The sequence below is a fragment of the Gossypium hirsutum genome, chromosome A08 (assembly GCF_007990345.1).
Source record: "Gossypium hirsutum isolate 1008001.06 chromosome A08, Gossypium_hirsutum_v2.1, whole genome shotgun sequence".
Lineage (NCBI taxonomy): Eukaryota > Viridiplantae > Streptophyta > Magnoliopsida > Malvales > Malvaceae > Gossypium > Gossypium hirsutum.
In genome coordinates, this window is record NC_053431.1 from 13,019,723 (window position 1) to 13,033,887 (window position 14,165).

A 14,165-nucleotide genomic window follows, 5' to 3' on the forward strand; every position below is an offset into this window, starting at 1 on the left:
TGCTCGATTAATTACATATTTAAAAGTATCAACAATTTGGCACCTAACAACGTCGTCACACTCAATGAATGAAAAATCTAATGGATAATAATACAAAGTTGAGAACCTAACTCTTCTATAATATCAACAACCCATCCCTCATTCACTTCGTCACCCCTGTTGTTATTATTATTTTTAATATACTTAGTTGCCTCACAATAAGAAAAGCAAGAAGTTTATAAATGAACAAAGTATAAGTTGAAATAGAAACAATTGTGGGATATATACCAAAATCCCCTCTTTTTTCGGTGCATAGTGACCAACACAAAACATAAATGAAAAAGGTCGAAATTCCAATATTGTTTCTCAGCTCCATGTTCTTGATGGTAGTAGCGTTGCCTATTAGGCTGCCTATAATACCGCGGGTGCGAGCAAATCCGCCTCGACTTGTCCCGCTTTGCACTTCCCAACTAATGTTAGTGAACTATGCATGTGGAACAGTGCCATTAGTCCCATCCCTATTTCTATCTTCTAACACACCAGATGTAGGAAATGAGAATGGCAATGGAACAAGGAGTAGTCAAGGAGATGGAAATGGGATAGAGAATGGAGCAGGAGAAGGGGAAAACAAGCATAGGCATATGCATATTCATAAGCATAAGCATAGGCATAAGGAGATGACACCTGAACAAAATTACTGTTGTCGATGGATGATGATACTGGAGAGAGATTGTGTTTGTGATATTCTAGCACATTTACCCCTCTTCCTTTCCTGGCATCTCCATCACTACACTATCTTTGTTGGTGAAGCCTGCAAGGTAACCTTCACATGTGGAGGGCGACTAAGACCATGATTTATCACCACCTTTATTTCCACCTCATTCTGTTTTCTTCTATGTAATCGAAGATATCGAGTTTGATGCAAACATATGTTGCTATTGATATGTTTTTTTTTAATTTTCATATATCATTCATGCTTTTGTCTTTGAAAAAGAACATCAAGCAGTTTGTGTTTGATTTTCAGCATCTTACACTCCTTTGTTCCCAAACATCAACCGCCATTCTATTATAAAAATAGTCAAATGTCACTATAACTTGTTAGATACATCGGTGGAAGTGTCAAGTCAATTTACTATTAATGGATTACAAACACAAAATGAATAGATTTTTTTTTGCTAACATATGATAGGCACCCTAAAAAATTTTAAAATAATATATTACAATTGTTAAATATAAATGCATGTGTTAAGCCATTTTATAATTTGGGTTTTAATCCTACATAAAAAAAGTGCCTTAGTTCAATAAGCAGGTGTACTACACATTGTATCTAACTTGTTTGTTTTGGAAAGAGGGTAATGGTACTAGAGCAACTCTGGATTGCCAGATAGATCAGGTGTACCAATTGTGACGGAAGAGATTAGGTGGAGAATAGACATGTCCAAGAGCCTGGTAGCCCGCTCAGCGCTATAAGCTCACCTCGACTTGGGCCGGGTTTGGATAAGGTTTTTTGCACTTTGGGCTGTCTCAGTCCAAATTCAATTTAAATATTGAAAGAGTACTTTAAAATTAAAATTCAATTATAAAAATATATAAAATAGCGACTAAGATTTATACTTTTAACAATTTATTATTTTTTAATACTAAAATAGACTGTTTGGACGGGTAGTCTGACTCAAAAATGAATTTGGGCTTGAAAGTTTTTTTTGAAATCGGGTCTTGACAGGCTTGACCCGACTCATGGACACTTCTAGTGAGAAAAATGTCACACCAAACACTTCTTTAAACATATATAATCAATTATATGTGACCATTTCGATTGGAGCACCTCATTAAAAGATTTCCTTATAAGTGAGATTTAGCAAAGAAAAATGTCACACCAAGCACTTCTTTAAAGATGCATAATATCATTTCGAAAGTAATACCTCACGGAATCAATTACTTTAAATAAAGAAGGATATGCTTATGGAAAGACTCGTTCAACTGAAGATTTTCATATACTTCCTATGTGAGCTACCACTAGATGACACTATAGTTCACTCACAAACTTCATTTAAAGTATCTTTGAACTTTTCTACTTATATACTACCGAAACTCTCCCAAACATCTTCGCAACTTTCTAACACTACAACTTCCTGCACCAAATCTTCTACGAACATATTCTTTCCGATATTTAAGATTATTGCCCCGAATCTTATTAGCCTTGTATTCAAGGTTTTGAAAATGGTCTCTTTCATATTCCAACTCAATGAAACAATGTCATGGATAAACCTTCAAATATATTATACTAATTGGACTTCTCCAAGAAAATACAACTGCATGATTCTTTTGATAAACTCGTCTACATATTTCAGAATCATAGATTAAATTGACGTACACTCAAAGAGTCAATACCCACTTTATGAATAATAGAACAACCAAAAGGAAAGATTCATAAAAATTATTCTAGAAAAGAGCAACACATGATGCAAAAGCTTTCACCAAAGGCTATATAGTTTCATGGGATTGGATACCCCTAGAGTTACAATCATAATCCATAGGCGAATATTGTGTATATCAATTTACAGAGACATTGATAAAATGGTGATTTATTGAGTAAAAGTTTATTCTTGGGTGTAGCTTTGATTCTCAATGTACATAAAGCACAAGAATAAGTGGTAGGGTAGTCGGTTTCATGTTGCTCCATATTCATTCCATATGTCTGCTTTATAATAATATCCATCGCCAAAAAATAATATTGGACCACTCCTCAACTTTTTATGTTGGAGGAAACCTTCATTTCTCTTTTTCTTTAGTGCTAAAGAATCTATCATCAAAGTTGAATATGCATGTATGTATTTTAATTCAAAGCTCAACTAATTCTTTTTTCACAAGGTTAGCACTTGGAAGCTATATGTTATTGGATTAAGTACTAATATTCTACGCAAAAAATATTCAAATCGAGCACATAATTACACTTGGTTATATGACAATGAGATTTTTGAACTTGTAGAACAAACACGGTTATTAATGCATGAATTTATCCCTCGGTAGTATTTTATGTAAAGTTTTCAATTTGGAAATGATCTTTTTATACTTGGAACAAGGAAATTCTTTTCCTCACTACAAAGAAGAAAATAAAAAGAAATAGAAAATAAAGAGGGTTGGAAGGAACTTTGATTCTCATAAAAGACGCACATTCATTGTTTAGTTATGTAATAAGTTAGAAAATTGTAAGGAAAAAAGAAAAGAAAAGTTGGTAAATTTTGCAGAACCTTTTAAGCTGTGTAATCTGAAAGGGAATGTTGATTTCTTTGTTTTGTAGGACCGAGAGCACCTGTTTTTTTTTTTTAACGCCCATTGAGATATCAAAACTATATTGATGGTGTGAAGAGTAGTGGACCAACAACCTGCTATTTGTAAAAGCACGAAAAGCAAGGGTCAAGTCTTAGACTATCCCTTTTGTTTAATGTACTGTATTTAGAATCACCTAATAAAAAATGATTTTTGAGTAAAATAATCAAAGATAAAAGTCACTGCATTTCTGAATAATGATTGACAGTCACCATTTAATTAGATCTACTACTTATATACATCAACTTTTTGTTAGACTTATATTTATACGTAAATTATAAAAAGTATTCATAGTTAGTGGCGAATATCAGTATCAAACCATTACTTATGCTGTTATGTATATATTTTATTTCTAACAAATGCGGCTGTCAGTATTCTCTGTAACAATAAATTTTGTAATAATTTATTATAATAATTAAATTTTTCTATCTATTAAAACAACAATCATAAAAATATAAAGTATATTTTTTATTAATTTAATTCTTTATAACTGTCTCTTGTATTAAATTTTAGTAAAATTAATTCTATTCTTAAATGAAATAAAAATAATAAATTTTAATTAAGATATTATTTTAATAAAATATTTAAATTTTATATATATAAAGATGAAATCTAATCTCACTAATTAATGTTATTATTAATATATATATAGTTCTTTTAATTTTAAAATTTTAAAAATTCAAATACAACCAACACTCTTTATAAGCTGATTGAGTTTTAGCTCAATGCCAATGCAGGAAACGTGGATTCGAGTGTTCTGAAGTGCATTATCTTCTAATTTATGGGTTGGAGAATGACTGTAGGTAGTTTTAGTCATTATCTTAAAAATAGCAGATATGATCAAAACCTGTAAAACCAACTTTTTATATTTTATTTTTACCTTCTATAACAATATCCATACAAAGTACCAAGTACACTCTTTACTAAATTAATTTTTTATAACAACATATTCTCTCAAATTTTAGTAAAATTAATTTTATTCCTAAGTGAAATAAAAATAATAAATCCTAGTTAAGATATTATTTCAATAAAATGTTCAAATTTTATATTAAAATATAGTAATAATATTTTATTAAATAAAAATAATCTTTAATAAATTAAATTACAACTGTAGATTTTATTAAAGATACGTATCTAAATCTCATTAATTAATATTATTAGTATATTATAGTTATTTAATTTGAAAATCTTAAAAAAATTCAAACATAATCTAAATCTCAAACGTTGTTGTAGGTGTATAACAACTGCCTTTTTATAACATATAAAATTTTAGCAAACAAATGTGATTATTATAAAAAAGATTGACTATATTATTTAAATTTCAAATATTATTATAAGCGCTTTGAATATTGTTATAGATGAATAATAGTACATAGAAATCAAATTATTATAATAAAAAAAAAAAGTTAACTGTAATAATCTTGAATCTCAAATTTCAATGAGTTGAAACGAAGAATGCCTTACAGACTATCATTACTTGAAGTAGGAGAAGAAGTAATAGTGTTAGAGAAGAGCCATAAATTTCACATCAGCTATGTACTAAGCAATCATTTTAATTTATAAGACGTTTATCCGAACAAAATTGTTAGACGCAATGAATCGAAATACACAATATGTTATAAGTTAGTAAGTACCATAACACATGGCAAGCACCAACTAGCTAACTTAGCCATGGGTGCATGCATGAGCCAGCAGGCGTGTGCTTCCAACAGCGCCAACCTCCCCCACTAAAATTCATAAGCAAGTCAAACCGAGCCAGCACCCTGGATTTCTAAGGTGCATTCCAACTGTACGGGCACTAATCAAGTACATGAATTTCAGTTTCAATGATTTGTTTTTGTTAAAAGAAATGTTTTTACTGATCTACCACTTGCATTGCCAAATGTAAAATCAAACCTGCAGTTTCGGATATAATAAGTCATCTCTCTATATGTATCAGAAAAAGAAAATTGGTATCTAAACTGATAAGACACCAAAAAGATAAAACCAAAAATGCTTTCATATCATTAAATGACAGAGGCCATGAAATCTAAGTATCTATTTCTTTTTCACCAAAAGTGACTTCCATTAAGTAGCATATCTTCATTATTTAAGTTAATTAACATTGAGATCTATGGCTTTACTAGTTATTCCTGGGTCAGATATGATTTTACAGCATTATACCACAAGGAACTCAATGGCAGGACTAGTACTGAGCAGTGCTCCTGAGCTGATATCACATAGAAATTGTGCTACTATTTCTGTACTTGGATCAGCTACAAGCTCTTCCCAAGCCTCATCAGCTCCTTTTCCACGCCTGAGGAACACTTCGGTGGCGTCGAGCCTGTGTATCGTCCAATTCTTCTTGTTCCTCAGCCGCTGAATCTTCTCCAATTGACGACAAGCTAATCTGCAAGTGTTTCTTTTGATTTCTTGGATTGCTTCTTGCAGCAGTTTAGCACGTCGTCTCTTGTCTAAAAACGGTTCGGCTCGGAAGTACCGGTCAAATTCGGGGACTCCGATAGCTTTCCTAATCCCCTTTGAATAATTTGCATTGTAATCAAAGAAGCTTCTTGCCTCATCAACCATCCCATTTTCAACCATCTTATCTACTCTCTCTGATACATACTGATGCAACACTGGCATTGCCACATCTACCCAAAGGAAACAACATTCATATTTCGACCGGAATCTAGACCTTTCGTCATCGACCAAAGCCTCAATGTATGAATTCGAGCCGCCGGCTATGATCGGAAGCTGGCTGCGGGACACGATCGAAGCTGTGGCACGCGAAGCCATGTCCACGAAATTCGTCACTGTAAAATCTATGTTGGGACTTATTACACCTAACAAATGGTGCGGAATCCCACACCGTTCTTCCTCACTGATCTTGTTGGTAACTATGTCAAGCCCTTCGTGGACTTGTATCTTATCCGAATTTATAATTTCTGCTGGGAATCGGGTTGCGAGATCAATGGAGAGCCTCGATTTTCCTGTTCCGGTTGCTCCCATTAGGATCACAACCTTTTCTTTATGTCTCCTAGGACTAAAGAAGTCCGATTTCAGCACCCCAGAACTTATGTCCAGTAAAGACACCATTTCTTTGCACATTGACATTGAAACTGTCATCATCATTAACCTGTAAAGAAAAAAACAGCAACCTTTTAAGTAAAACTAATCTTTTCATTACAATTTACATTAATCATTGTTGCCTTGAGAAATCATACCTTTCTAGTCCAAAGAATGATCAAGCAAAGATTTGTGCTCGGTATGAGAGAATTATAGAGCTCGGAAACCCACGGACAGTTCGAAATTTGATTGACTATGTAAAGAAAAACAATCCAAAAGAGTGAAGAAAGAAAGTAGGCTAAGAGAATGATAATTTTTATCTTGCAAGTTCTAACAAGTGCACGACTCGCAAAAATTTATAGGCAATGGCGGGGGGGGGGTCAACTTGCACTCTCTTTTTTTGTGATTGTGTTCGTGATTTGATCATTTGGCCAAGTATATAGAGTTAATAGGGGCGAAAATTTTAAATTTAAACCCATTTATATAACGTAACTTATAACAATAGTTCACAAGAATACCAAAGTGAAAATGTCTTATCGAAGCATGTGATATACAAATTGGTCTAAACCTATGCTTGTAGTATATACGATTGATTGTTTTTATACTCGTTGGTTTTCAACATTTGACAAAACTATTGAATGAAGTATGAAAGTTTTTGCATATGGGATGTTTCTAACATTTGACCCAAGTTGGTGAAATAATGGTTTTGGTGCTCTTATTATGTTTAAATTTGAGATTTAGTATTGAATGTTGAGTTGTTAGTTAATTGTGTTGAGAGTAATACAAGAATCTATTTCATAGTTTGAGACTTCTTCCTATATGGATAGGACCTTGTCAGAAAAGTAATTCACTATAAATCTATAATATAAAATATGATTTAAGCTCAAGTCATTGACCCATCTTGCAACCTTACTTCTATCCTTATATGTCTCTTTTAGTTGTAAAGTGAGCAACTGGAACATTAACAATGTTATTAGTTTGTCTAAATAATTAATACTACTAAATATATTGATTAAAATGTTTGGTATGAATTTTTCTTTAAAATACCATTTACAATAAAAAAATTTTCAAATCAGCATAATAAGTTGAAAATAGTATTTTTCAAGAAAAAAAAAATCCATATCAGCATAATTGATGGAGGTAATTACTTGAACTTAACTAATGATATTATAAATGTAAAGAAATCAAATTGTGACAAATTATAGAGATTGAATGTCAAAATTGAGTATAAAAAGGGACCAAAACCATAATTTTAGCCAAACAAGTATAAAGATGGGTTACCCAACCTTAAATAGGAAAGTGGTCGGTCATGCCTAATTCCAAGTCTTACTTTGTGCCTTAACTATATCATGTAGGGTTTTAATTCAATTAATTTAGCCTATGGAGCTCCGAAATTCTTTAAATTAGGTCCAATGTTATCTTTCTCAAAAATTTTGCGTAACCCATTAAGGTTCTTGATATTTTAGTGATAACAATAAATATTATAGTACATAATAAGTTGGGATTATACGAGTCTAATCATTTGAATTCATCATTGATTCTTTAATTAATCAATCTTATATTTGCAATTAATTTATTATTGTCATCTAGCAATGAGTCATAATCCACAATTGTTAAGAAAATATAAATGAGATTTGACCAACTGATTAGCACTTGATTTCTTACTATAATCATTATCTACTCATCACTTAATGTCCATTAACCTTGAGCATGTGTTAATATATCAACTTAATAGTAGTAAGCATTGGACATAGTGGTAAAGGTAAATTATACTTTTAAAGAAAAAATTTATAAATTCGACATCGTTAAAAAAAATAGTTACAAACCCTGAGCATAGCAAAATAGGTATGAAAGATTTTAAAAATTATATTTTTAGTGGGCTCAATTGAATTAGGATGAGTTGATATCACCCTCCAACCAGGTCCCCACTCAATTGAGCATACTACTGAAAATCTTTTATTTTATAAAATAAATAAATATTATTATGCGCTTAAAGGAATTCAAATCTAAAATACCATAATTTTTAACATCTTTATCACCTCAATAAAAATTTAACTTATCCTTGAATTAATTTTTTATATAAATTTATTTGTTGTATATATTTTTCACTCATATGTGATATAATTTAATTTAACTTATCCACGTTAAGCATAAGAATAAAAAGACTGCCCTTTGAATAAGCTTTTAAATTATTCCGAAACGTCTTCACTTTAATTAAAATTTATTGGTCTTATTCCTTTGAGACTAGTTGAAATATTCTCTTATAAAGGTGATAGAATATTATATTGATAAAGTTATGCATCTTCATATGTTTAATATTACATCCAAAAGAACCCCGTTGAAGCAATTCATGGTTAGGGAGAAATTATTTAATGGACATTTTTAGACATATCATTTATGATTTTTTTTCAATTATTTAATAATTTTTTAGTAATTTTTTATGTCATTGACATGTTTTAGTAATTTTTTACTATGAACCTTGAATTAGGTATCTCGAACTTTAAACTTTGAACCCTAAGTGATTTGAGTTCGGAGTTTAGGGTCAATGTTCAAGGTTTGGGGTTCAAGATTCAAGATTTAAGGTTCAAGGTAAAAAATTACCAAAATTATGTGTCAATGACATGAAAAAAATTTGGTGAAATATCATTAAATAATTGAAAAGGGACCATGATGGTGTGGTGGAAAGTGTCCATAAAATAATTTCTCATCATGGTCCCTTTCTAATTATTTGATTACATTTCAACAATTTTTCTATATCATTGGCACATAATTTTTGAATTTTTTTTTACCATGAACCCTAAATTCGGAATCTTGAACTCAAACCCTAAACCTTTAACCCTAAATAATTTTAGTTTAAGGTTTAAGGTTTAGTGTTTGAATTTATGTTTAGGTTTGGAGTTTAGGGTTTAAGGTCAGTGTTTAAGGTTTAGGGATCAAGGTTTAGGGTTCAAGATTCAGAATTTAAGGTTCAAGGTAAAAAAATATTAAAATTATCTGTCAATGACATAGAAAAATTGTTAAAATGTCATTAAATAATTAGAAAGAAACAATAATGATGTGGTGGGATGGGTCCATAAAATAATTTCTCATGATTAAGACAATAAATAAGGGAAATCAGAGCATAATTATCACCACATTGATTGTATAGAAAAAAGTGTTTGGTTTTTAGAATGTAAGGTCATTTTGTTATAATAAAATTAGAATAATATAATATAACTTTGTACAACATTGAATATGTCATATCATTTGGTGTGTCACGTTACCCTACATGATTTATTTTGTTAGAATATAAAATTTTGTTGTTTGATATTTTTTTCTCAATTTATTTGATTAATAGAAGGTAAAATTATTTAAAAGCAAAATTATCATTAATCATAAAAAGAATGAAAAAATTATTAAACTATATTGAAAGTGAAAGTTAATTATAGAAGCATATAAAAAATTTAAACAATAATAATATATACAAATTATTGAAAATTTCAACTAAAATATAATTATTAATAATAAAATTTCACTTATTAAAACAATTTAAAAGAAGAATATTTTGATCCAATAATAATAAACTCCTAATTTTTATTTTTTTTATAGTTGAAGTAGGGAAATAAAATTATTTAATATCAAACTTAAACTCTTATACCTACAATATAATATTTTTTTGATTGAAGTAAGATGTTGTTAGCTCCCAATTTCAACCTATTACAACTCCTTTAAAAAGCATATATAAATAATTATAGAAAACTTAAAAGAAAAATAAAGAATATCTTATTTAGTAGCATATATTCCATAACCAATCCGATTGATTTTAACAAAAATACACCGACGGATCTATCCTTAGTCAAAGAAACATTAGTTTTATTGATATTCCCTCCCAAGTTTAATTAATTGCTTTGTGTGGTCTCTAGATCTCAAATTTTAAGGTTTATATATTGTATTTAAATTATATATAGTACTGTTTAGCGAAGAAGAAATGGCAAAAGGTATTTCTCTATGTGTTTATAGTACTAACAAATTGCAGAATAATTTGGTTTTAATTGTTCTTTCTTTTTTTAAAATTAATTTTCTCATGCATTTGCAATGTATATGGTGACAATATTAGGTGCTTTTCCACGCCTGCTATCTTAGAAGACAGGGGCGTAGCCAGGGGGGCTGGCATGGGCCCCAGCCCCCCTTAAAATGGAAAATTTTATTTTAATTCTTTGAAATTTTTTAAAAATTTTAAATTAGTAAAAGTAAAATTGTACTTTGGCCCCCCCTAAAATTATAAAAATTTAATTTAATCCTTTATAAATTATAGAAATATAAACTATAAAAAATTAAAATTTCATCCGGCCCCCCTAAAAAAAATTTCTAGCTTCGCCCCTGTTAGAAGATATAATTAAAAAGTTCTAAAAAATCTATTTACATGATCATTAACCTTTGCAATTTGTAAGGATGGAAAATTATAAATAAATAAAACAGCTATTACTTACAATTTGTCAATTGAAATATACAACATAACAAATTTCCTTCAAAATCAATAGAAATTTTTCTTATAGAGAATCAACATGGAAAATTGGAGAGAAGGTGGTGGTGATTAAAAGACTAGTTCATCTGTGTTCAGTGGAGAGTCGAAGTAAGATTAGGGAGCTGAAGGAGGAAGAGAGGAGGGTACTTGTCTAGTAGTGCTATGTCACCGACAATACGGATGGTAGGCTTGCCTATGTGATTAGCTAGGTGGCAATATCACTTACTATCGACCGACGTTGCGACATGGGAAATTAGACGTCGAGACGTGACCCTATTTGGTCAAAATGTGCATTTGGTACCTAATTCAAGCCTCCAACTAAAATTTTATATGATTCAATATTTAGCCTTTTCACATATATAACTATTGCATCATGCTAAACTAAATCATTTCAACCATTTAACATTAAACAATTCAAACATTCATTATTTAAGCACATCCAATTCTTACTTTAACTATCCAATTTATAAAAATTTCATTTATCAACTTATCTTTATTTGATTTTGCATTTTGAAGACCATTCAAACCAATGATCTTAACATGAACTATCCCAAAACATGCACCAATCTAACTTAACCTCCTTAACACTCACATCTACCATTTCTAATTAATCCATCAACTTAACTAATTCATGCTTCTAATAGGTTATGCACATTGTCAAACATTCATATTCAATCATCACCTCATTTATCATATGATTGCCAACTCAAAATAACCATTTGTACAATCGTTTCCCTACATACATTCCACAAAATTTGGACTCAAATAAACATAATTCTACCATCTTTTAATCGTGTGAGCTTTAAGTTGATCCAGAGTGCCAGGTTCCGCAAGGTGATGATCTATGAAGGAAGGAAAATAATGAGCGTAAGCATATAAAATGCTAGTAAGTTCTAATGGAAAGTACTTTGCATACCTTAAACATATCTAAGTAATTAACTACCACAATATTGGCATAGTTTGGCTAGAACAAGGCATTTTTATTAGTAGCAAGACAGCTTAAATGTTCATACCTAAGTATGTATCAAAACAAAATGCAAAAACATGATGTATCAAAGCAAAATGCAAAAACATGTCAACTTATACCACATTTACATAACTCTTATTAATATCATATTCCCTTTCAATTTGTAAATTCATATAAATCATATATTACTCATTTTCATGCCACATTTCATTATCAATCTATAAAATTGCATTATTTACATATCATTCATTTCAATGCCAAAACCAATTTAGTTATCCAAACATTTCATTTCATTTTCAAGTTTTGATTTTTGAGTGTCTTGTTTTGCCCGATGGAACCCTAGTAAAACGAAATTGAATACATAAGTAAACTACACCACACTAGGTTGCTCGTCCGAGCAGAAACTACACCACACCAGGGCACCAAAGAGCAAAGCTTGTAGACAATCATAATACCTTACACGATGATCCACAACAAATGTTGGATCATGATATAATCTATGACCATCTCCGTACAAACACATATCTCGTACAAGCGCACAAAAGACGCTATTGGCATGCCAATCGTCCATAACTTTTTCTTGAATTCACATGGGCATCAATTGTATGTCTCTACATTTTCCATTCCTATAAACGATCACATATTTCAATCCCATATTTGGTAATAATTCCATTTCAAATTTACACCCTGTATTATTTCATATTAATCAATTATCACAATACATTTCAATTCAGTCATTTTATAGTCATATATGCCCAATTTCAATAGTATTTCAATTATTACCTAAACACACACATATATCCAAAATAAAAAAAGTACACATACACAAAACAAGATAAAGTAGTAAGTTCCATAAGAATTTACCTATTCAAAATGTGAAATAAGTGGATGCTTTAGGAACTAATCTGTAATTTTTACTTTTCCCCTATTTGCTCCACTTTGATCCAAATATTAATCTCTGCAAGTATTTCATATACCAATTCAATAAAAAAAATTTGATACAATACCAAGAAATGCATGATTTCAAATAGACTCATTTCTCTATTCTCCTAATATTTTACATTTTATTCAATTTAGTCTCTAAACTCGATATAAGCATAACTTTCAATTCCTAACTTCGGATTAAAATCCAACTTCACATACTTTCATGAGGAACCTTATACTTTCTATTTCTAATATCATTTCATGAAAGATTTTACATTTATTCAATTTTATCTCTAATGTTGAAACTTAACAATTAAGCTATACTAACGTTACAATTTAGTCCCTTTTTTATAATCTAAGCTTATAATCTATCAATTTAAAGCATGATTCTTCAAGAAATCAACAATGGAAACTTTCTAAAACTTTAACAGTTTTACAAATTGTACATGGATTAGCTAAATCAAGCTCTCATGACATCAAATCTATAAAAATTACAAGAAAATGATTTAATTGTGCTTACCTAGTTATGGTCGAATGTACCAACAAAAAGATTGAAACTTGATAGTTTTTTGGCTATGGAGGATGGCACAAATAAAAGAGATGACAAGCATCCCACTCACTTTTCCTATTTATAGTATAATTAGCCTGAAATTAGTTTAATTTAATTAAGATTTAACCTTAATAATTCTTTATTAATTAAGCTGATGAAACCTAGCATCCTCATCCACTATATCCCTTTTACTAATGGTATAATAACCACTTTGTCCCCTTTGATTAATTTCTATTTAGTCCTCAAACCTTTTAACAATTAAAACTTTATAGCGATTGAACTTTATAATTTAGTCCTTATACCTTAATTAACTATTAATTCAGCAAAATTATTGGACCAAACTCTAATATATTTTAGTATCATCTCCATAAATATTTATTTTTAATATTTACAAACTCGATTTATAGAAATGAGTTCCAAAACCGCATTTTCTAGTACTACTAAAAATCAGGTCGATACAATTCTCCCATAAAAAAATTTCATCCTCGAAATTTACTTGAGAAAAAATGGGCATATTGAGATTTCATAGTTTCATCAGGCTCCCAAGTAGCCTCTTTTGCACCATGATAGTGCCGGAACACTTTCACTAATGACACACGTTTATTCCTTAATTTTTTGTTTCCTAAGCTAAGATTTTAATAGGTTCCTTGCCATAACTCAAATTAGATTGTAGCTCGATTTTGCCAAGAATTATGACATAAGAGGGATCAAATCTATATATTTTCAACATAGACACACGAAAAACATTATGAAGTTTTTCTAATTTCAGAGGTAGAGCTAATCAGTATGTTATAAGTCCAACTTTTTTGAGAACTTCACAATTTAATAAACCTCAGACATAGTTTCCCTTTTTTTGTCAAAAC

The 14,165-nt window shown here is 30.2% G+C and overlaps 2 protein-coding genes across 2 annotated transcripts; one reads left to right on the top strand and one right to left on the bottom strand.

Annotated features, from left to right (window-relative positions):
* The first annotated feature begins 314 nt into the window (after nt 1-314).
* Nucleotides 315-833, top strand: LOC107886074 (uncharacterized). The gene has a single exon (XM_016809935.1). The coding sequence runs from the start codon at nt 315-317 to the stop codon at nt 831-833; it is 519 nt and encodes a 172-aa protein (XP_016665424.1).
* Nucleotides 834-5,290: 4,457 nt separating this feature from the next.
* LOC107949196 (adenylate isopentenyltransferase 3, chloroplastic) lies at nt 5,291-6,809 on the bottom strand. Its single transcript, XM_016883930.2, has 2 exons — nt 6,516-6,809; nt 5,291-6,427 (listed from the first exon to the last, which is right to left on the bottom strand). Exon 2 carries the CDS (start codon nt 6,421-6,423, stop codon nt 5,467-5,469), a length of 957 nt encoding a protein of 318 aa, XP_016739419.1. The 5' UTR covers nt 6,424-6,427; nt 6,516-6,809; the 3' UTR covers nt 5,291-5,466.
* Nucleotides 6,810-14,165: the final 7,356 nt, after the last annotated feature.

Excerpts from the sequence above, each read along its gene's own strand:
- LOC107886074 (XM_016809935.1), top strand. The coding sequence starts at position 315 with ATGAAAAAGGTCGAAATTCCAATATTGTTTCTCAGCTCCATGTTCTTG.
- LOC107949196 (XM_016883930.2), bottom strand. The coding sequence starts at position 6,423 with ATGATGATGACAGTTTCAATGTCAATGTGCAAAGAAATGGTGTCTTTA.